This window comes from Eubalaena glacialis, chromosome 15, assembly GCF_028564815.1.
Source record: "Eubalaena glacialis isolate mEubGla1 chromosome 15, mEubGla1.1.hap2.+ XY, whole genome shotgun sequence".
NCBI classification, from domain to species: domain Eukaryota; kingdom Metazoa; phylum Chordata; class Mammalia; order Artiodactyla; family Balaenidae; genus Eubalaena; species Eubalaena glacialis.
In genome coordinates, this window is record NC_083730.1 from 4,672,501 (window position 1) to 4,695,077 (window position 22,577).

The 22,577-nt window shown below is 38.5% G+C and overlaps 1 protein-coding gene across 2 annotated transcripts in view; it reads right to left on the minus strand.

Annotated features, from left to right (window-relative positions):
* Positions 1-22,577, minus strand: part of ZNF407 (zinc finger protein 407) — a 415,743-nt gene that overhangs the window by 374,096 nt on the left and 19,070 nt on the right. For both annotated transcript variants that reach the window (XM_061169918.1, XM_061169917.1), the window contains exons 2-3: positions 11,746-16,468; positions 6,308-6,422 (exon numbers count right to left, since the gene is read on the minus strand). In XM_061169918.1, coding sequence (XP_061025901.1) covers positions 6,308-6,422; positions 11,746-16,408 — 4,778 coding nt within the window. In that variant the 5' untranslated portion in view covers positions 16,409-16,468. The remainder of the gene's footprint in view (positions 1-6,307; positions 6,423-11,745; positions 16,469-22,577) is intronic.

The window sequence follows — 22,577 nt, forward strand, 5'->3', positions numbered from 1 at the left end:
CTACATTTCCAACACCTCCTCTTATTCAGTCTCAGACAAATCAAAGAGCAAAACCCTGTAAAAAGTAAAGGACTTTCAGAAATACATGAACAGGAAGAGGGAGGGAGAAAACAGGTTAACAATAAAAAAAAATAAAAAAAAAAATCACAGGACAGGCAAAGGAAACCAGAGGAGTAGCTGCCCTCCTGTATTTCACTCCTGGGATCACGAGGGCTAAAGAATCCTGTGATTCCACAATAGAATTTTAAAGTCACCATGGAACATTTTAAAATAAAAATAAAGCAAAAATTACTTAAGTCACTGAGATAAGACCTTTTCACTGGAAAAGACCTTACAGACAGAGGCCAATGTTTTCAACTACAACACCAACAAATGACAATGTGTATTTTATTTCTATTTTCTTATGAGCTGATCACACTTACTGCCTTGGAATAAATCTATGACCCTACTCTTCCAAGGCAAAAATTCAAGAAAACACTATCACAAAAAAGGAGTACAGGATATGGTGGTGACGAAGATGCCCTCCTCTCCCTGTGAGGAGAGGCGGGAAACAGTTTCTTCTGTTTCTTCCCCGTTATCCTAACCATACCCCCGACTCTCTCCTGGATTTACAAAGCAGTTCACTAAAAAATATCCTAAATTGTATCTGAGAAAAAGTGTATTTTATTTTAATATAATAACCAAGATATCTCCTAGATTTTCAAAATAAAAAGTGATTTATTTATAAAAAATATAAAATAACATCCATTCAGTATTTAAATGGTATTTCAAGGACTTCAACATCAGAGGAATAAACTAACAATGTACATTTGGTATTCCTCACTGACAGGAAGAGAGACAGCATTATGTGGGATTTTTAAATTTTCAAACTAAAGACAAAAATATACCATTAAACAAAAAGCATTAAAATATTATAGAGATAAAATATGTAACATCCTTTATAACAAGAGTATTTTCATGTTAGTTTTGATGTTTTTTATAAAATTGAGAGATGCTGCCCTTTATATGGTTACATGCATAATTTATGACATGATATAAAACAAACTTTTTCTATCTATATCTTTTTTTCTATGTCTCTTTAACCACAACAACCAGCCGAACCAAAAACTTATTTTATTTGGATACATCTGTAGATATGATGGCTGTAATTAACTGTTCAGCTAAAAATGCAGTCCCATGGTGCTCTTAATGATTTAGGTATACACAGCTTTAGTTCTCAGAGCAGACTAAAAATAGTGATTTTAATTTATTCCTGCTGCCTAAAATTACGTACAACCATGTATTTTTAAATATTTCCAGCCTATAAAAATTACTAATTTTTGCCACTTGTGTTTATCTGCATTTAGACTTTGATTTGGATAAATTAAGCTCTCAAGTGTTCCTTGCTTTATGAAACTCTGCATGTTGTACACTTCAACACAAATAAATGACTTGTACCATTAGAGGTTTAAATAATGTAATGTATTTCATGCTCAGCCTGAAGCTGGATTCCAATGAAGTTGCTAATGCACGTAATGATTAAGTGTAACTCAAATACTAACTGTGTTGTTGAAAACATGACAGGCAATAATTTGGTCTATTATATTCTGCCATTTAATTGCCTAGTACAGACATTCTCTGACACGTTATGAAGCAATGATTTACAATTATTCAAGCTGCAAAGGTCAGAAAGTGACATTATAATCATCTACATAGAGATCCCTTCTAATGCACAAAAACTAGGTAATGCCACACACACACACAAAAAAAGAGTTTTGCTGCATTAGTAACTTTCTATTTAAGGTTTCTTAAACCAACTACGAATAAACAGTTCATAAGCACATTAATACACAATAGAAAATGTCTAGAATCTTTTCATGAACCCAGAGGTGACAGATTTAGTAAATGCTCTATTCTCTCCGGATTAGGTAAGTACTACTCAACTGTTTATATACAAGATTCAAGACTAGACACAGGGAAAGCGTCAGAAAATAACATAACCCCTAAATCATGCATACTGGGGTTTTTGTGAATAATGGCATACAAAAGTTAGGTATCATTTCCCAGGTTTACTGAAATCACAGGCTACTTACTAATTTTCTACTTAGTCTTTTTTTGTAGTAACTAGTAATGAAAAACAAAAACCATAACCCAAGATGATCAATTTTACCCCTCTCATCCTAATGGAAAGACAATAAAATCTTCACTTTTTTAGGCACTTATTTCTATGATACTAACACGTTCAACTTGTAACAACTCAAGTGCAATAAATTATCAACACATAAAGAACAATGCGGAAAAATAATAAAATTATTTAAAACAACACTTTAATATGAGAAAAGTGAAACAGAGAGAGACCAAAAAAAGAGAAAGAGAGAAAGAGACTGAATATCAGAATATTAAAATAAAATACAGTGCAAGCAATTTTTTGGAATAATGTAAGTCTGAGCAAAAGCAGAAAACAAAAGTGGCTGGGGGCTGGAAGTTACAGCTATCACATGCTAGAGAAAACAACCTAGAGAGAAAAAAAATAAGTACAAATTAAAATCAGTAACTAAAACAACAGATATTACAAAAGCAGAGAAATAAAGAAAAGGTACAGTTAAAAGGAAGGAAACAGTGGTCTACCATTACTAGCCCATAATTTAACTCCATCACTAAAAATACTTTTACTCTCAGGTTTACCATCTGTACAATGGGGTAATAAACATGAGATAAACAATCTCATGAAACTGAGATCAACAAATGAAACGACTGCTAATTAAGTTGTACACTAAAACACAGCACTGCTTAAATACTATTTATTACTGAGAGTATTACATATACACTAGTGTGTGTGTGTATGTGTGTACACACACGGAGGAAGAGATTATTAAAATAAATGTAAATGAAGCTAACAAAACATGGTTTCCACAATGATGTTCTTAAGCCACTGAGATTTTTAAGTTCTTGACTACTGAAAAATAGCAAAGGTAAAGATCACAGACTTAGTAAAAATGTGTTTACCTATTTTTAAACATATGTTCCCAACAAAATTATTAACTTCTATATAAGGTGCTTTCTATTATTTTTTATTTTCTCCCCCACTAAGCCCTATGTCCGACCCATAGCACATTTTCACGTTAACTATCCATCAAGTGCTAAATATAAATTCACCTATATTCTATAAAATTCCTCTTGAGGTCATGCTCAGAAGCAAGAAAAACATTAAGAAACTGTAATTCAAAAAGTGCTCCTCCTAAAAGTGAAAGTAAAATGAAAGGCTTTTAAATGAAGTTATCTATAACATGTTCTTAAAATAGGAAGTGCAGAGCAATACATTTTTGAAACCTATACCCTGACATAAGCATGTAAATCATGGGTAAACAAAACTTAAATCTTGAATTCTGAATCCCAGCTAGCGTTAGGAATTAGACATCGAATACAATACATTCAGCCTCTTTGGTCAGATAACTTAAATCCATGATATACTGTGGCTAAGATTTGCCGGTGAGGGGGACAGAGAGATCTTAAAATTGAGCTTAAAAATTCAAAGAAGATCAGTGTAGGTTCAAACAACTGAAATAAAAGTTTAAAAGGCAGTTTTTATTAAAGGAGTAGCTAATGCACAACCCTTAAATTAAGCCTTAGTAAATAATATATGATACATATTTGATGAGCATCTAAAATCTTAAAGATATGAAAAAGAAGTCATACAATTACAAATAAACTGCAACATTAATACTGAGGTCTTTTCAACAAAATGTACTGTTTGTTGTTTTCATCAATTTCACCATAGAATATTAGATTTTTTCAAGAGGTTACTGAGGAAAAATAGTACAACACTGTGAGTAATAATTTCACTTTAAAAATGTGCCTGCCCCACTGTTTTCATATATTATTACTCTAACAGAACTGTTTGAAAAACCGTTTATTTCTTACAACTCAAACAGTGAAGGGGTTATTAGTAAAATTCTAAAACAGACACTAAGATACTAACTACTGAAGAAAAGAAAACATAGTGCGAGACCTTCTGTTTGTGACGAAATTATAGAGTTACTGTTCCTGAAAGATCACTTCACCTTTTAAAGCATGATTTTTTAAAAGGTAAAATTTATGGCAATTACAGCTAATGAAGAAATGCAGCATGAGCTGCTTACGTTCAGGAACTAATAGGTCCACTGAGCATTTCTAAGATTATTTAGCCATCAATGATAATGAATTGACATTGTCAGTGATGTTAATGTACCAGTGCTCTCTACTGCCACTAATCTGATAGCCAATTCTCTCTTTTTTTTTTAACGTTTTTTACTTTAATTTTTAACCTACATTCTGCTCTATCCCTTTGAAACACATGGAATACAGAACAACCTATGATACTTTTTCTTTAGCATTAAAGGGTATTTAACTCATTATTGTTCTGTGTCAACTACATAGGTCGATAGGCATTCTGCAGTTTACTGAAATTCTTCAGAACTTTTAGCTTCACTGTAAAAATATCTACCCTGTACAAATAACTGTTATATGACTTTTAAATCAAATTCACATAAAAAAATTGAGAACTATTATTTCTTGGTCAAATAAAATTCAACGACTATTGTAATTTTAAGAGATACAATTTGGGAATCTAGATTGCTTTTTCTATGTGTACACACACACGTAGACCTCTCTGACAGCCGTATAAAACTCAACATAGCTATATGTACTTATAATTCTTTACTTGGGAATCACTATATAAACCATTAGTACAACATGCCAGTTGTACATGCTAAGCAATGAGCTAAGCCAGTGTGCACTGCTCAAATCACACAACCAAAGCCAGTCAATCAGACATTGTTTTTGACGCTACATATGTCAGAAACTGCTCTCTGAAAGTTTCTTCTTCTCTTTCCAGGTTTTGGTAACGCTAATAAAAAATGAATGGAATTAGGTTTCTAATAACATAGTATGCAAAAATTATTTACTTATTTTGCAGAAACGAAGAAGAAACTGCTTATTGTCATAGCACAAATTTTCATTGGAGTCAGGGCCTTCCTCTTTCCTATAACTCACATGGTAAAAACAATAAATGAGGTATCTTTTAAAATTCCAAGACCTGGAGCAATTAAATGAACCATGTGGCACTCGACCCTTGCAGCTAAAATCAGTAGCAACAAAACTCATTCTCCCACTGATCTTCAGGGGGCTTTAGGGCAAAGGTTCATCTTCATTTACTTTAGCTCCAAGTCACTGAACCATCAATTCTGCCAATGAATAAATCACAGGCCATGGTTAATAAAACTGCTTGCAAAGTTATTTGTAAAACTATCTTAAGGGTCAAAAAATGCAACTGCATCCTGGGATGAAATGTACAGTCCATCAAAAAACAGAAACTGTTTTTGACTTAAAAGACATTTACACAGTAGTGCTAACCAAAAGAATCTTCCACTGAAAAAATAAACCTAATATAACATGTGCGCATTGCATAATTTAATTGAATCTGAAGTGTTTTGTGAATTAACCATGAGAACTGCAGGTTCCTCAGGTTTCACATCAAGTGTTTTTATATGATGCACTTATTAGTTAATTTCTCTAGCATAACAGCATTAAAATATACTTTTAATCAGAAGTAAGGTATTAAAATCCAGCTCTGAATGTCCTATGATATACCATAGATGTCATGGCATTTTAAAACCTTTAAAACATTTCTGCTAAATTAATTAGTGTTGCATTAAGGCGTCTCATTGCTTCCTATTAAATGCAACACATTTGAGTGACAATTAAACATTGTGAATGATTCTTTAGAGGAAAGAGCCATTAACTAAAACAGGAAAACAACAAGTTTTGAAATAACGTTACACAAAAACCTACATTATACACTGGTTTTTTAAGCTTCATCCCTGCAATAATCAGTTCTCTGAAATTAAATCTTTTTCTTTTTTCCTTATAGAATGTGTCCAATGTATCCAAAGAACCATTAATGTGATTAAAATTAAAGCAGTATAGCAAAAGAAAAAAAAAACATACATATACAATCCTAAAGCTATATTATGTATTTTTTTATGTCTTTAAATGGAATTTACACTTCTCTCTGGCAATATGAATGAACATCCTATAATTTAGTCAATTTACAGATTACAGGTTCAAATTGACCTTGTAGCCCATAAAATTGCTCATCTTCAGTACAGGATTAGAAGTGGGAGAAGAATGTCATAACTGTGTTTAAGGAATTTACCATAACAATGGAAAGAAGGATACGCATGCATAATTTTAGCCACTCTTACTCGTATCCGTTTTGAATTCTGAAACAATGGATATCCTGCACATGCTTCCTGGTTCACCACGGTAGAGACGGTTTCAATTTACTCACCCACAGACATGACACTTGTATTCCCTCATCCCAAGGTGCCTTTTGACATGGTTTCTGGCATCGCCAAGCTGAGCTGTTGCAAAATGGCATATCTTGCACTTGAATGGTTTTGATCCTAAATAAATTTAACATAAAGTATGATTTGAATTTGAATAATACATTACTGATAAAGTTTTAAAAGAGGCCCAGATCTTAAATCATACTTATAATCTAATTACAAATTTCTGTCCCCAAAATGGAATACCTGCATTCCTTTCTAACTTGAACAGACATGCATTCCACAATTATTCCACCAAGAAGACTTTAATGTTCCAATGAGTATTTCTAACTTTCAGTAACATTTCTAAAATTTAAAGTCAAAGGTGATACACCTGAGCAGTACTAAGCAGATGAGATGAGCTACATAATTTCAAATATTTTTCTTACAATTCACAAAAATAGCTTTAAAAGTCATTTAACATTTTAAATGGAACATTTTTAAAACATAAATGTATACAGAGTAGCTGATATTTTTTAAAAATATATTTATTATCAAATAAATTTCTCAGTGGCCACATCCCCGTTCCCTCATATTTCTACAGCTTTGAATTTTTTCACATTAATATTTCAGTCCTTTTTCTAACATTTATCCCAAATTATTCAGGATATTACTCTTTCAATACCATACAATATAAGAATATATAGTGGATAAATTATTTGCTTTTATGATCATTTTAGAGCCAAAAATCTGTGATGATTCAGCAAATCAGAATTACTGACATTTTGGCTATTGTTGATTTCAAGAACAAATATTTCAACATAAAAGGCACAGTACCAACAATTTTTTTATTTCATAAAGAAATAAGATTAATCTATACTCAAAAATGAGGAGACAAAATTATTTCAGAGTCCACAAACTTATTGTCAGTAATAGGTAGATTCTAACTGGAACATAGTTACTAATTGATAATCAGTACCCATATTAACAAGAAGCAACACTCTTTCAGAGTGTAACACGTATATACCATTTTCTAATTCTAACCTTTAAATCCTCAAGAAAATAAAATCATTAAAAAAAAAACACAGTTTAAAATTGGTAGGTACAATGTTTCCAAATTTTTCATAGCATGTTTAGTACCTACTTGGTGAAGTACCTCTTCTAATATAGTTAGACAGAATATGAAATATGTGAACTTTAATAAATATACAAAAAGAGCTCAAATAAAAATGTTGCAGTAAATCATTTTTGATCAATGGAACTTTGCGCAATGCCCTTGAAAAAACATCCTCCAAGAATACTCTGTTGAAATTGAAGCACTCAGTAAAAAATTTTAGAGTCTTAAATTTCAATTTAATTCCCAAAAGCTGACAAAAAAAGTGAAGTATTTAATTTTAATCTTCTAACAGAAATAAAAAAGTCAACAGTACTAAGCACGGGCAGACAAGGTTGAATATTTCACAGTTCAAAGACAATGAAGCCAGATCTTCTAATACTTCCATTTCTACTGTTAGAAGTAGAGGTAAAATATATTTAGCACCTGAATGGTTATATCTAGTCAGCTTTATATGTTTAAATGTCAAAAGCAGGTTGAGACTGCAGCTTACAGCAATCACATTCTATCAGTCACATTAGAAACTACAGTTTATTTAAATGATTCTGATAAAACTAAGCCTATCACTACTTTGAAACATTTCATCTTGACACAGCATCCTATAAAGGGACTTGTAAAAGAAAAGAGTGAGAAGAACCAATTTACCTGCACTTTAAATTAAACTGCATTAAAGGTAATTAGGAAATTATTAATCAACAATAACATCAGGACTCTAAACGAAGAAGATAAAGCTCTCTCAACACGTGTATTATTACAATTTTGGTGAAAGGATCCAAAATATCTCGTGACTCAAGCCCTTGTGTGCTCGCTCTGCACTACAGGGCGTGCGTTCCTCTGTGTGGCGGCACACGGGCCACGGGGGCCGGACACAGACCTTCAGCGCTTGCAGTGGACTGTCCGTGGCTCCCTGGTGGAAACCGCAGTTCCTTCGGGTTTCAGCCATCACTGCTGGTGTGCTGACAACACGTCCACGAGTCACCCTGTTGACTGTTAACATGTAGAAATCACGGAGGCCCTGACTACTTTTTGTATCTTACATGCAGAGATGTGTTAACATCTCCTTTCTGGCCATAAAAATTCTAATTCTATGGGACTAGGGGTAACATTTTTCTGTATAAGAAAACAAGAAATGTCCCATTTTTTTTTTTCCTAACTGATAGCGTTTCCATTTTTAAGCCTGCTAGGCCCATTCCAAAATGAATCCAGGCATAGTACTTTTAAAGCAAAATGTGTAAAACCATATATTTCTAAATTTGTCTTTCAGGCATATTGAGACTATTATAAACTGTCAATATTATTTTAAATAGTCCCACTCCATGCGACAGCATTACCCTCAGTAGTTTTTGTTTTGTTTCGTTTTAATTTGGCCTGTGAGGTTTTCTGAAAGGGAAAAATGGAAGAGGGTCTCTAGCTTTCTGGCACCTCGCAATGTTACCTAAAGAATTCCAAAGACTTTAAAAACAAAGCCTCCCCCTCAGGCCTGCACTGGCCTTCCTCAACTTCATTCACTGCCAACTGCTATGCATACATGGACATGACGCTGACACTTAAGAAATCAAAAGAAGACGTTAGGTCTTCAAGAATCAAGTAAGATGGATAGCACCCGTTGTCTAATTAGTGCTTCTCCAGTCCACAGCCCTCCCTACACTGAGCACTTCGCTGGCTCCTCTGCTCATCTGCTTACTCCTTCATCCAGCAAGCAGCACTGAGAGCCAGCGCCACATGGGGGCGAAGCAGTGAGCAGAGCAGAGCCCCTGCCCTCACTGCGCTTAAACTCGACGCACTAACTCCCCCTAACCGCCTCTTCCCAAGCTGATCTGGCTTCTAAACCATCACTTATTAAGGTACAAACACCACCAGCCCTAACGTTCTCCCACGTGTGGACATTTCCAATTAGCGCCAGGGACCAGCAGGCTCTGAACAGGAAGTTAAGGGCTTCAGACAGTCTTCCGACTTAATGACCTCTGGGATAGGAAATTCAAGCTCGAACTACCAGAACAATGCCAGAGAGAAAATGAACAGCTTTTCCTGTATTACTAACGCAAAGGGAAAGGAGACGCTGCTCTTTCTGGTCATGCAGATGGCTCCATACCAGCGAGCACTCAGGAAAACTCTGGGAGGCTTTTTTCCCACAATCCTTGATAACCAAAACTCATTTGTTTCTTCTAGTGCTGCTTTTATCGTGTTAAGAATGGGAAGAAAAGGTTACATAAAACATATAGTAAATCACAAAATATGAAAACAGGGATTGGAAGAATAAGCCCTTTTCCAGTTAACCATTAATAACAGTCCCTGAATTACTATTTCATGGACATAAGCAAAGTATCAGAGAAGCAATTCATTTTAAGATGCCCCCAGGAAAAAAAAAAACAACAACAACAACAACAAAAAAAAACCTTGGATTAAAACCTGGAGAGCAACCTCCCCCCAAAAAATGACTTGCAAAATTGAAATGCAGGCTGGCACTGGGGATTCAGGAAGAGTGCTCTTTGTGGTGCCTCAGAACACAATAAAAATGTACTTGCTGATAAGCCAACAGGAGATGTTAAAAAGTATGCTAACTTTTACTAAATGTTACAATCAATGATGTAACTTATATAAGTAGGGTTACTCTGTCACATATTGATAGTTACCTCACTTTCACATCCACATTAACTTGATTTTAAATGCAATTAATACATATAGTCAAGGAAGACTAATGGACTACATTCTGCACTTAACCTGGTGGACATTTTCAAATGGCACAAGTGACCAGTGCAAACCTATTTTGCATTGTAAACGACTAAATAAATCTTAATGGATTAAGAATGATCAGCTATCAACACACAAGGGAAATTAAGTGCTGAAATGCCTACATTGATTATTTTAAATTATTAGCCTTACTCTGTTCTTGAATTTGTATGCTTTTAGTGAGCTTTAACACATTTACAAGACTTATTGACTATAATTACAAGAGAATTCAAGTAATGGACACATCAATTATAAGCAACATGTCTTGACCAGACAGTTGCATAAGGAATTCTGAAAAGAGCTCCATTAGCATCTTCCTCTTAGTTTTATTCAGTTTTATCTGCCTTAAGAGGGCATGTTAAGAAAGAACCTATTTTCTGCACACATGAACGAGCCTGATTTCTAAAACCATATCATTTCAGAAAGTGAGCGGCAACACGGTACCGACAGAGGTATTAATAAGGCCAACAAATAAGTATTTGACTTTACTCTCCAGGAGTGGTTCTACTACATGGGAAGAGCTGGGACCAAGAGTACAATGTTTATATTTACCTAGATTAATCTTATGCAGGTTGCCCTGTTACTTTCTTCAACGAAAAACTTCTATCTATCTTTAATCACCCTAAACTATTAATAATGTTTCATACCCTTTTGTCTTCCTCCTTGTAACCGTGCACTAAGTTTCAAAAACTGCATGAATTTAAAGTGTAGCTTTAATAATAAGCCATTATTTAAAAGTACAGTAAAATAAACCTTACAGTTTTAATGAAAATATGTTCACTGAAATGTGAATTTATTATTCAAATCCACTCATAAATTCAGCCATGGAGACAGAACTTGTCTAAGCAGAGCACAATGATTTGGAAAAGCTGTCCATTTAAAATAAAGAATGTATGGCAGGTTTACAGAAACAGTGCAGCAAATTTTTACATAAATTTAGAATAGTGGCTTATGTATTTTCCACAAAAAGTTTTTTAAAAAAATTTCTACCTAAAATTGAACATTAAAATGGAACACTACATGTGACAGCACAGAAACTAAATCAAGTGCTACCTCCATGCAAACCAAATCCCCAGGACATATTAAGTTCGAAAAGTGTTGGCTAATTTTGATCCTTGAAAGCAGAATCTTGTTGCCTGGGAGTTACACTTTGGGATATAAACTATCTGGCAATGAATACATTTAAATCCCTAAAACTGTAAGAAAAGTTTCATATTCCACTCCTCAAAAGCCACTTAATATGTCCTCTGAAACCCAAAGTGCCACTTAATAGACACCCTGGAAAACCAAACAACTAGGACTTAGAGACAACTGAAAAGCTGTGAGAGACAGGAATTTAACAAACGCCATCAGAGGGACCAGGCTTCTTGATAAAAGAAATCTGCCAAACATCGTGCCTTTGGAATCACTAAGGCTCAGTTAATTACCTTTAGAAATGTTAAGTGTCAACAAAGACTATGGCAGCGTCCAGAGCCACGGGGCAGTGGGAGGTGAACCGGGTGGAGGCCGACTGGCAAATGCAGTTAAGGACTCCACATTCGGATGGGAACAAACGTCCGAACTCTATCACTCCTCTGCACCTGGTGGGTAAAGAGAGGTTTGCTGCACTTTACATACCTGTGTGAGTGCGAATGTGTGCTAGGAATGCCATCGAATTGCTACTGCGACACATCTTCCCACAATACTTGCAAACGTTCCCCTGATTTTCCTCTCTCTCGCGGTTGATTTGCTCAGTGTCTTCCACTATGTACTTATTCACCTCTCGGAGCAGTTCCTCATGCTGCCCTTTAATATGCAGAAATAAATTCTGTTCAGAATCAAAGGGCTCTGTACACTTGACACATTTAAAGGTGGCCCCTCCCTCGGGAAGCTCCTCGACACTGGCCTGTTCATTTCTCATGTGACCAGCACTGGCCAAATGCTGATGGAGGTTGCTCTCCGTGTAGAAGGACTTTCCACACAGCAGACAGTGGAAGTGTTTCTCTTTTGTAGGATGTTTCATGGCGATGTGAACATTCAGTCCACTCAAACCATCTGCTAAGAAGCCACAGTCATCACAACGAATTCGTGTGGATTCAGCAAAGGAACCGCTGTCGGATTTCTTCTTTTTCACACCTTGAGCACAGTCCTTTAAGGGCAACTCACTCATTCTCACTCCTGCTGCTATAAGCCCCTCTTCAGACTGGTCTAACAGGTCCCCATCTTCGGGGTTCTTTATCCTTATGATGGAAGAATCAAACCGGCCAAAACTGTACACGGCTTGTCCTTTATCATCAATACTGATTATAGTTTCATAAACATCAGTATTTTCAACGGTGCTATCAGAAGCTGGACCATCCTCTTCCAAAATTATTTTACTTTCATGTTGGGAATTCATCAGAATCTCCTTATTCTCTAGAACGGGATCTTCTGGCACATCTTTCAAATCCCCTGAACTCTGCACACTTCCAACTTTGTTCTGACCACTGCTACCCAGGTTGAGCGCTTCTCCAGTTACTCTCAGCATGGTGCTCTCAGCCGAATGCTCTCCTTCTAGAGCTCCGGGGCACACACGTTTGCCAAGGACTTTATCTGCCTTGTCCCCTACGTTTCCGCCATCACTCTTGCAATGTGTGTTTGGATCACTGACGTCATTCAACATACTGTGGTTTTTCTTTGCTGTCTCATAATTCAAAGCTGAGCTTCCTGAATTTTCATTCTGAAAGTTGCCTAGGGAGCCATAATTAGAGGAAATATTAAGGGACACCATCTCCTCCGGTTTCATAACTTTATCCTTGGCAAGGGGCTGCTGGAAAGCGTCACAAAAGGAATGATCTTCGCTGAGATTAGATTCTTCCTCAGTCTCAATTTCTACAGAGCCAGGAGCGCAGAGTACTTTGGACATATCTAAATTAGTATTCTCATCCAAAATAGAACAATCAGCAGCATTTCTAGTTTTGAGAGTTTCAGAGGGTTGGTCTGGAATTATCTGAAATTCTTCAGAACTTTGCTGATGCTGCCCTTCAGGAATAATGATGGTTCTGGACATTTCTGCAGAACTGGCTTCTACGTTAGAAGAGTTCAGGTAAGACTGCCTTTTCATCTTATGTTTTTCTGTTGCTGCGTGCCTGGTCATCTCCCGCCGAGTCACAGCATAGTAATCACACGCCATGCAATAAAACGCAAACTCTCTTGTATGTTTCCGTTTTATGTGCAGTTCTAGAGAAGCAGAAGAGTAAGCGTTAAACTCACAGTGCGCACATTTGTTATCTCCTGTACCTGCGTCATCTCCCTGGGAGCAGGCATTGCCCTGATGGATAAGGTCCTCTGGTTCTAGAGACGTTTGTTCCTTTTTCTCAAGAATATGACCGTTAGTTTCCCCATCTGTAGAATGAAATACGTTCTCAACATCGACTTCAACTGGATTCCCTTGCTCTAGTACTGGCTTTTCCGAAACGGAGGTGTCTGCTTCAGCTGACTCGTTGGCAGGTACATCCGAAACTGCTGAAGTGGTGTTCTTCCTACAGGCTTCAAGGTTACCCCCTTCCGGGCCAACAATGATATCTGAACTTGGTTTTCCACTCGCTTCTATTTCTACACGTCCTTTATGTTTCTTGGTGGCACAGTGACGTTCCATGTCTCCCTTAGTCACAGTATAATACTTACACACTTTGCATAAATAACTGTACTGGTGACTGTGTTTTCGTCTAATGTGCACGGTCAAGTTTGTAATACTCGAGGCCAAAAGACCACAATGTGAACACGTCCGTGAGATGTTACCTTTAGGTCTCCCTCTCTTTGGGGCAGTGGTCAAAGCTAATTCAGCCTCTTTGGTGATTACACCAGATTGTGGCAGTTCCTGGGGAAGGAGCATGCTCTTGTCGAGACAGCCGTGCTCCTGGAATTGCACACCTTCCACAGGGCCTTCTATCCTTCCATTCCCAGAAACGGTAAACTCTTCTTTTTTGTCATTTGCACCTATGCAGACCCTTTCAATACATTCTTCAAAGCTTAAGCCAATATTATTTTTCTTAGCATTTTCAAGATGCTTCCTTCTCTTAATGTGTTTCTCCATTCCTTCTTTGCTCAATGAGTAAAGATTACATGCCTTACAAAGAAAGTGATAGTCTTGACCATGGCGGAGTTTTATGTGTCTTGTGAGAACAGTGGAAGATCTTGTTTTATAAAAACACTTCTTACACTGAAACTGAGGCTTATTCGCATGTCTTACTTCATTTCCATGGCTTACCCTGGACTGAACTGGTTCTTCCTGAGCTGCTTTTCCTGACTCACTCACAGAATCTTTTGTATTTTCTGATTCTAAAGTACTTAAAGGTAAAGTCTGTAAAACCAAATCATTGTTAAATGATTGAGAAGTCTTTGGCTGACCCAACAAGTGAATGTGCTTCTCAGTTGTTTTGTGCTCCTCCATGTCTTTCTCAGACGAGAAGAACAGATTACAAGGCGTGCAAAGGAAACCCCTACTGTGCTTTTCCTTCATGTGGTCTCTCAGGTACACTTCATTCAAGCAAGTAAAGGAACAACACTGACAACTGAGGCCGGGGGCGGTCTGCTGATGCTGGTGATTGTGCGAGTGTGCAGCCAAGCCCCTCCTGGACGCACTGGAAAAGCCACACGTCTGGCAGTGAGACTGCATCTCTCCTGCGTGGCACCTCTTCACATGGATTTCCAACTCGGTCCTGTTTGTGGCTGTGTGTCCACAGTCTGTACACGTACACAACACCTGGTCGTCAGAAGGCGGCCTCGCCGTCAGCGAGTCAAAGGAGCATGGGAGATGGGAGCTTCTCCTGTCCTGCTTCAGGTCCTGGGTCTCTGCGGACGTGACGCGCAGACCCTGGACGCTGCCACCAGTTTCTGCATGCTGAGGTGTTGACTCGGCAGCACTTGTTTTCATCCGTGTTCTAAAGTGTTTCAAACACAGCCTCTGAGTTTCAGTAGTGCCTCTTTTATTAATTCCTAAAAGAGTGAACCTTTTCTTCGCCTGGCCCCTTAAGGCGAAAGTGCCACTGCGTCGTCGGAAGCTGTTGCCCAGCAGGAGGATGTTCCGCTCGGGTCTGGGTCTTGAGGCTGTACTGACACCGTGGGCCGCCTGGAGGGTGTTTCTGGTAGATTCCAATTGCTCTAGGAGACCCTCTGAGGTGACTGAGTCTCCTAACTTTTTACTCTGGTTTTCGGGATTCCGAGGTATATCGAGGGAGGTTACATTTTCTTCAACAATCTCTACTTTTTCTGGCGAACAATTCCTGGATGGCATCATTTCAACCAGCAACTCACTGCCACTTCCACTTTGTTTAGAAATGCTTCCTCTGAAATCTTTAAATTTGCTTCCAACGTTTCGTAATCCTTTTGAACCGCCATTCTTTGCTATTGGCTTAGACGCTCTTGGCTTTGTGCGAACACTTTTTGTTCCCATGGGACATGGCTTCTTAGGAAAAGGCTGTTTGGTTAAGATCTGTACAAACCCTCCACGAGCAGCAAGGTTCTGACGCCGGAGATGTGTTTTGCCGAGACAGTGTGCGTTCAACAGGTTCTCCTCCACGCACTGAAAGCCACAGAGGTCACAAGAGAAGACCCTCTGCGGCCCGTGCGCCTGCCTGACATGCACATGCGAGGCCGCGCTGCTCCCCGCTTTGTGGCCACAGGGGCCGCACACGTGGTCCTCAGGCTGCTGCGCCTGACACTCGGCGTGCGTCTCCAAATCGGAGCGGGAAGCAAACGAGTGACCACACGCACCGCACTGCAGAACTGCATCCACGCTTCTGAGGGTACCGCTCGCACGCATCTCATTCCGGGAGAAGGGAAGCTCTCTTCCTGGATCAAGGAAAACCATTTCCTGAGCGGGCTTCTTCTCAGCATCTGTTTCCAGAGAAGCAGCGTCCGTGGGGCTAACGTTGCAGGGGGCGGCGAAGGCACCAGGAAGACACACGTCTCCATCAGGGTCACTCAGGAGGGCCCCCGCCAACGGGACACCCGCTTCCGGGCCGGCACCCTCAGGCCTCTCTGACCCACGGATGCCCAGCTCTCCCGACTGGAGGGGCTCTGCCTCAGCTAACTTCATTCTCTTGGAAGCGTGTTCATTTCCATCGTTCTCCACGACAGCGCTGTCAAAGTCTGATGACTCTAAAAAACCTCTTTTGCTTGTGGAACTCTCAGAGGAATCTGCTATCATCTCAGATACAGGCCCACAATCTACATCCTGGGGTGAACTATTTCTCAAGTCTTCTGCGTCTTTGTTTACACTGTCATCCTCATCATTCTCTGGTTTCTTCTCAGTATCCATCACTAATAAAGTGCTGATAATGCTTCTTGTGTCAGGGGTGGCTCACTGGGCACACCTAACCTGGGAAGAAAATAAAAACGGTATAAAACCTTTGAACATAAAGAAAAGACACACAAGTTAGTCCAAAAGTCAACATAAAGTGGCACACTAGATGAAAAATATCATAAAATTAGCCTCGAGGTCTCCTTTACATTGAGATGGATTTGATCGCGTGTGCAGAGTCCTTTATAAAATTCATGAAATCAGATTTGGGGCATACCACATCGTCGTACTGCTGACTCAGGAAGCAATGCCACACTACTTTGATAGAAAAAGTAATTTTCAACCAGCTTACAAAAAAACTCCCATGTTTTAATTCTTTTTACTGGTACATTTCAATTTACTACTTTAAAAAAAAAAAAAAAAAAACAGAGAAGCCCTCTTTTCAAAGTACATTTCCGTGAACTCCCATTCTGTAAAACAGATTAAACAAAAACTGCTGTGATACAAGTCAGGGAGCCAGCCCTCCCCCTCTTTAGCTTCCCAACAGAAGCCCAAGTCCCAGTGTAAAAAAACATAATTTTAAAACAACTGCTTCATCCTCTTCCCCTAGAGCAAAGAGTTTGAGTATCATCCTTCTAAGTATATCCTAATTAACAACATGCATATGCTCATCACACATCATGGTTCATGTTCAAGCACTGTTGCCAATGAACAGCCACTCTTGTTCCAGCTGTCAATCACCAATTTCTTCATCTAACAGTCATTTTGTGTTGTCTGAAGGTTAATAGGTTAAGGTGAAATGTCACTGATAGAGTAGAATTAATAACGTAAATTTTAGCGGGGGGGGGGGAAGAATTTTATTGAAGAAAATGCTTTAAAATCAATAACATTGATTTTATTTTTCATTATGCTATTTAATTCAATTAAAACATATCATTTTCCATTTACTTTACACCATGAATAGAATTCTCAGCCAAATGCCATTTGATTTGCTGTTAATAAAAAGTATTATTCATCAAGTATTATGGCCTCAAAGCTCATGGTAACTATTTTTAACTATTTTAACCATTTTTTTTTGTTTTTTTTGTCACAATGACAAACCAAATGAAGGCTGTTGTTCTGACTCTGCTAAAAGTAGGGACTAGAAATTATACATAAGATAATGACACCAAAAGCATGAGTAACAATAGAAAAAATTAATAAATTGGTCTTTATCAAAATTAAAAGCTTCAAATGGCATTATCTTCAAAGACCACCAAAAAGAAGTGAAAAGACGAGCTACGGGATGGGAAAAATGTTCTGCAAATCAATATCTGATACAGGATTTAATCTAGAATATATTAAAAAAAACCTTATAACTCAATAATTTTTTAAAAATCTAATTTTAAAAGGAGCTGAGGGGCTTCCCTGGTGGTGCAGTGGTTAAGAATCCACCTGCCAATGCAGGGGACACAGGTTCGAGCCCTGGTCCGGGAAGATCCCACATACCGCGGAGTAACTAAGCCCGTGCACCACAACTACTGAGCCTGTGCTCTAGAGCCCGTGAGCCACAACTACTGAAGCCCTCGTGCCTAGAGCCCATGCTCCACAACAAGAGAAGCCACCGCGGTGAGAAGCCCGCGCAACGCAACGAAGAGGAGCCCCTGCTCGCCGCAACTAGAGAAAGCCTGTGCGCAGCAACAAAGACCCAACACAGCCACAAAGACCCAACGCAGCCAAAAGTTAAAAAATAAAAAAAATTTTTAAAGAAAAGGAGCTGAATATACATTTCCCCAAAGAAGATACGCAAATGGCCAAAAAGCACATGAAAACATACTCTACATGAGTAGTCATCAGAGAAATGCAAATCAAAACTATAATGCAATACCACTTTACACCTACTACGATGGCTAGAATCAAAAAGTCAGATAAGGGACTTCCCTGGTGGTCCAGTGGGTAAGACTCCACACTCCCAGTGCAGGGGGCCCAGGTTCGACCCCTGGTCAGGGAACTAGATCCCACATGCATGCCACAGCTAAGAGTCCGCATGCCACAACTAAAACCCGGCACAGCCAAAAATGAATAATAAATTAAAAAGAAAAATTTTAAAAAGTCAGGTAGTAAAAAGTGTTGGTGAGGATGTGGAGAAATCAGAACACTCATACAATGCTAGTGGAGATGTAAAATGATGATGCCACTTTGGAAAAGAGTCTGGCAGCTCCTCAAACAATTAAACACAGTGTATCTTACAGCCCAGCAATTCCACTCCTAGGTATATGCCCAAGAGAAATAAAAACATACGTCCACACAAAAACTTGGACACAAATTTTTATAGCCATATTATCCACAATAGCCAGGAGGTAGAAACAACCCAAATGTTCAGCAACAGATTAACGGGTAAACAAAATGAGGTACATCCGTACAACAGAACGTTAACCGGCCACAAAAAGAATGAAGTATTAATACAAACCACGATATGGATGAACTTTGGAAACATTACGCGAAGTGAAGGAAGCCCGTTACAAAAGACCACATACTATATGATTCCTTTTATAAGAAATACCCAGAATAGGCAAATCTATAGAGACAGAAAGTAGAATAGTGGTTCCTTAGGGCTGGGCGGGAGCACGGGACAGGAGATGGGAGACAGTGGGGTAGCGGTGGTGGATAATAGCTAAAAGGTGATGAAGACGTTCTAGAATTTACTGTGGTGATGGTTGCACATGTCTGTGAGCATACTTAAATCCATTAAATCGTAGTATGAATGGGTGAATTGTATGGTATGTGAATATCCCAATAAAGTTGCTTAAAAATATATAAATTATCATATGTAATTTACATACAAAAATATCTTGTATTTATTACAATATATTGTAATATAGTAACATATTGTATCACTCTTGTAAAAGAGTGAAAAAGATAAATGTATATAGTTTTATTACACTTACAAGATGTACAACATCAGATCACCATTTCTTCAGAATGTGTTCCAGAAAATATAAATTATATAAAAGGTCAGTAGGTGTTCTGAGGGGAAAAAATATCCCTGGTCAAGTAAGTGTAGAAAACTCTGGTTTAAACAAGTGTCTTTATCACAGAATTTCTCAGTACATAAGTGTTTCCCAAACTAATTTCATTACAGAGCCCTTTGTTTATAAAGAATCAAGAGGCCAGTGTTCCAAAGGACCTTTTAGAAAATGCTGTTTTAGATAAAGCATTGGGTTTGCTATTCAACATTTGTAATGCAACAGCAAAAGGAGGAAAGAAAGTAAGAAAGAATGAATCATGTGTCTGTTCCAAAATCTTCACTTAGGGCCTACTGTATGCCAAGTATTTTTGGTTGTACTAGATACTGGAATTAAAGCAAAGAAAAAACACAAAACCTCTGCCTTACATTTTAAGGGGTGAGACTTTTTTTTTTTTAATAGATATATTGTCCAGTCCAGGACATCGACTTCTGGTCAAGAGTCACAGGGACTGGATTTACTCTCATGCATGAAACAAATAAAAAAGAAAAAAAACAGAATCTATGAAACAACAGCACAAGACACTGGAGATGGGGCACCAAAAGATAGTGATCCTGAGAGATGAGAAACAAACCAGGTGAGCGCCAGCTTACTGCCTGAAGAATGGACGCAGGCCACAGACAGAGCCCAGGACCTCCCAGCAGAGAGGAGGGCAGCTAGAGCTTGCGGGGCAGAGTAAAGGAGAGGAGAGATGGCAGAAAGAGAAGCCCAGAGAGCTGCAGAGGGTCCCTCAGGACTGCCCCTCTCAAGACAGAGGACACCGCCTTCTCCCCCGAAACTCTCTCAAGCCCTTCATGCTCAGTCCCTGTAACCCACTCCCCTCCCCGCTCCCGCACCCGCACCCGGAGGCAACCGCTGCTCAGAATTCTTCCACAATGGATTAGTTTCGCTCCTATAAATGACATCAGACAACATACACACTTCAGGCGGGAAGCAGGGTCTGGCTGCTTCCGCTCAGCACAAGGCTTGTGTCGCGCGGGCCAGCAACGGGCTCCACTTCAGTGCTGAGCACTATTCCAGCGCACACGTTTACAATTCTGCCGATGGACACCGAGCTGCTTCCCTTTTTGGCTATTATGATAAAGCTGCTATAAATATTCTTGTACAAGTCTTTCATGAACATAGATTTTCATTTCTTTTATGTAAACACCTAGGGGTGGCCTGGCTGGGCTGGAGGGCAGATGTGTGTGCTTAACTGTATGAGAAATTGCCTGACTGATGTTCAAAGTGGCTGTACTGTTTTATACGGCCACCAGCAGTGTCAAGAATGGTGACTGATCCACTTCCTCACCAACATTTGACACTGTCAGCCTTTTCAATTTTAGTCTTTCTAGTGGGTGTGTGTGAAGTTACTCTGCATGTCCCCGGTAACTAGCGACGGTGCTGAACGATGCTACATGCTTCGCGAAGTCCTTGTTAGCCTTTGGCCCGTTTCTTACAACACCTGTCTGTTTTATTATTGAGCCTATGTGTTCTGGATATAAATCCTCTGTCAGATACATGTTTTACAAATATTTTCTCCCTTTCCATTTTATAAATGTTGTCTTTTGATAAGCAGAAGTTTTAAATTTTGATGAAATCAATTTTTTCCTTGTTCTGGTTATTTATGTGTCTAGCTTGCTTTCTGTCTCCCAAGCTAGAACGTAAGGGCCTGGTTTATTTTATCCACTCACATGTCCCAAGAGCCTAGAACAATTCCAAACACACAACAGGTACTAGAATGAACAAACATCTCACTGTGAAATAAGGAATGTCTCCTATCTAAGTATTTATTGATGAAATGAAAAGTGTCTGAGATACACTTTGGTCCAGGAGCCTAGTGAAGGCTAGGTACCAACAGTGCTGAAAGCTGAGTGACAGTTACATGGGGATTCAGTATTCCATTCTATCAATTTTCTATGTGTTTGCATACATATATGTTTGAAAACATTCATAACAGGAGTTATTTTTAAAAACCTTTTAATGCTTAATCTAAAACGGTGAGAATTTCTTTCAATAATGAGTCCTTTCATCTCCTCCTCTTCCGACACCGCTGTGGCCTGCGGCCACACCACCTTCACTACGGACACTAGCGGGTGCACATGCACAGAACACACAAACACCAACCCACGGAAGACCCACACACGTACGTCTATTCAGAGTCAATGCTCCATAGATGGCACGTGACTCATACATTTTTGGAGACAAAAGAATTACTACATTGATATGCAGAAACAAAATAATGAGGCTCTTCATTATCTTCTATATAATGGCTCCAAAACTTCTAAAACAAAAGGAGAAAATGCTTCTACATTTGTTATTTCCCAATTGACTTTTTAAATTAATGAAATAACTCAACATCTCATTATACCAAGAAAGAACAACAAACGTTCAACAAATACATATATTGAGTTGCCCAGAAAATGAAAGGAACTATAATGATACAAACACATCCTTTGCCTTCAGCAGGCTCATATTCTATTAGGAGCCATGTGACATATATGGAAAGGAACTCTAACACAAGGCCACATATGATCACGGGTGTGATATAAACTAAGAACTACAGCAGTATAAATGAGCAAGGGACCATACTGCCAAGTAGACTATTTGGCTAAAAGAGCAGAAATATCATTTGAGCTAAACCCCAGGACACTAAAACTGTTTTTTTCTTTTGTTGAGGGGGCAGGTAGGAACAGTTAAACATTTCAAGTAGAAAAAAGGGATTAGCAAAGCCGCAAAGCACACCCAATGAGCATGTGAGACTGTCAGCAGTGCAGACAGCTACAGCCCTGGCTTTCTACTGCAGGGCAACTTAAAACTCAGGCAGATGACCAACACCACATCATAGGAGGCTCCGAATTAAGAACTGGGACTTATTCAGTAGTGTCAGTGGGGAGTCACCAAAACACAGCACTGCTTCAGGAAGATTCATTTTTCAGTATGCAGGACATATCATGGGTAGAGAAAGTCTAGAGGCAGAAAGAGCGCATTATAATAGTTTAAGTTGTAAGGCCTGAACTAGAATGACATCAGTAAGCGGGAGTGCAAGGTGATTTAGTAAGTATCTTAAAGTGACCTAGAGGGGATTCAACAGAAATGAGGAACCTTTTATATATATATATATATATATATATATATATATATATATATATATATATAATTTTTTTTTTTTTTTTTAAAGAAAAACCTTCATCAGAAAGCTT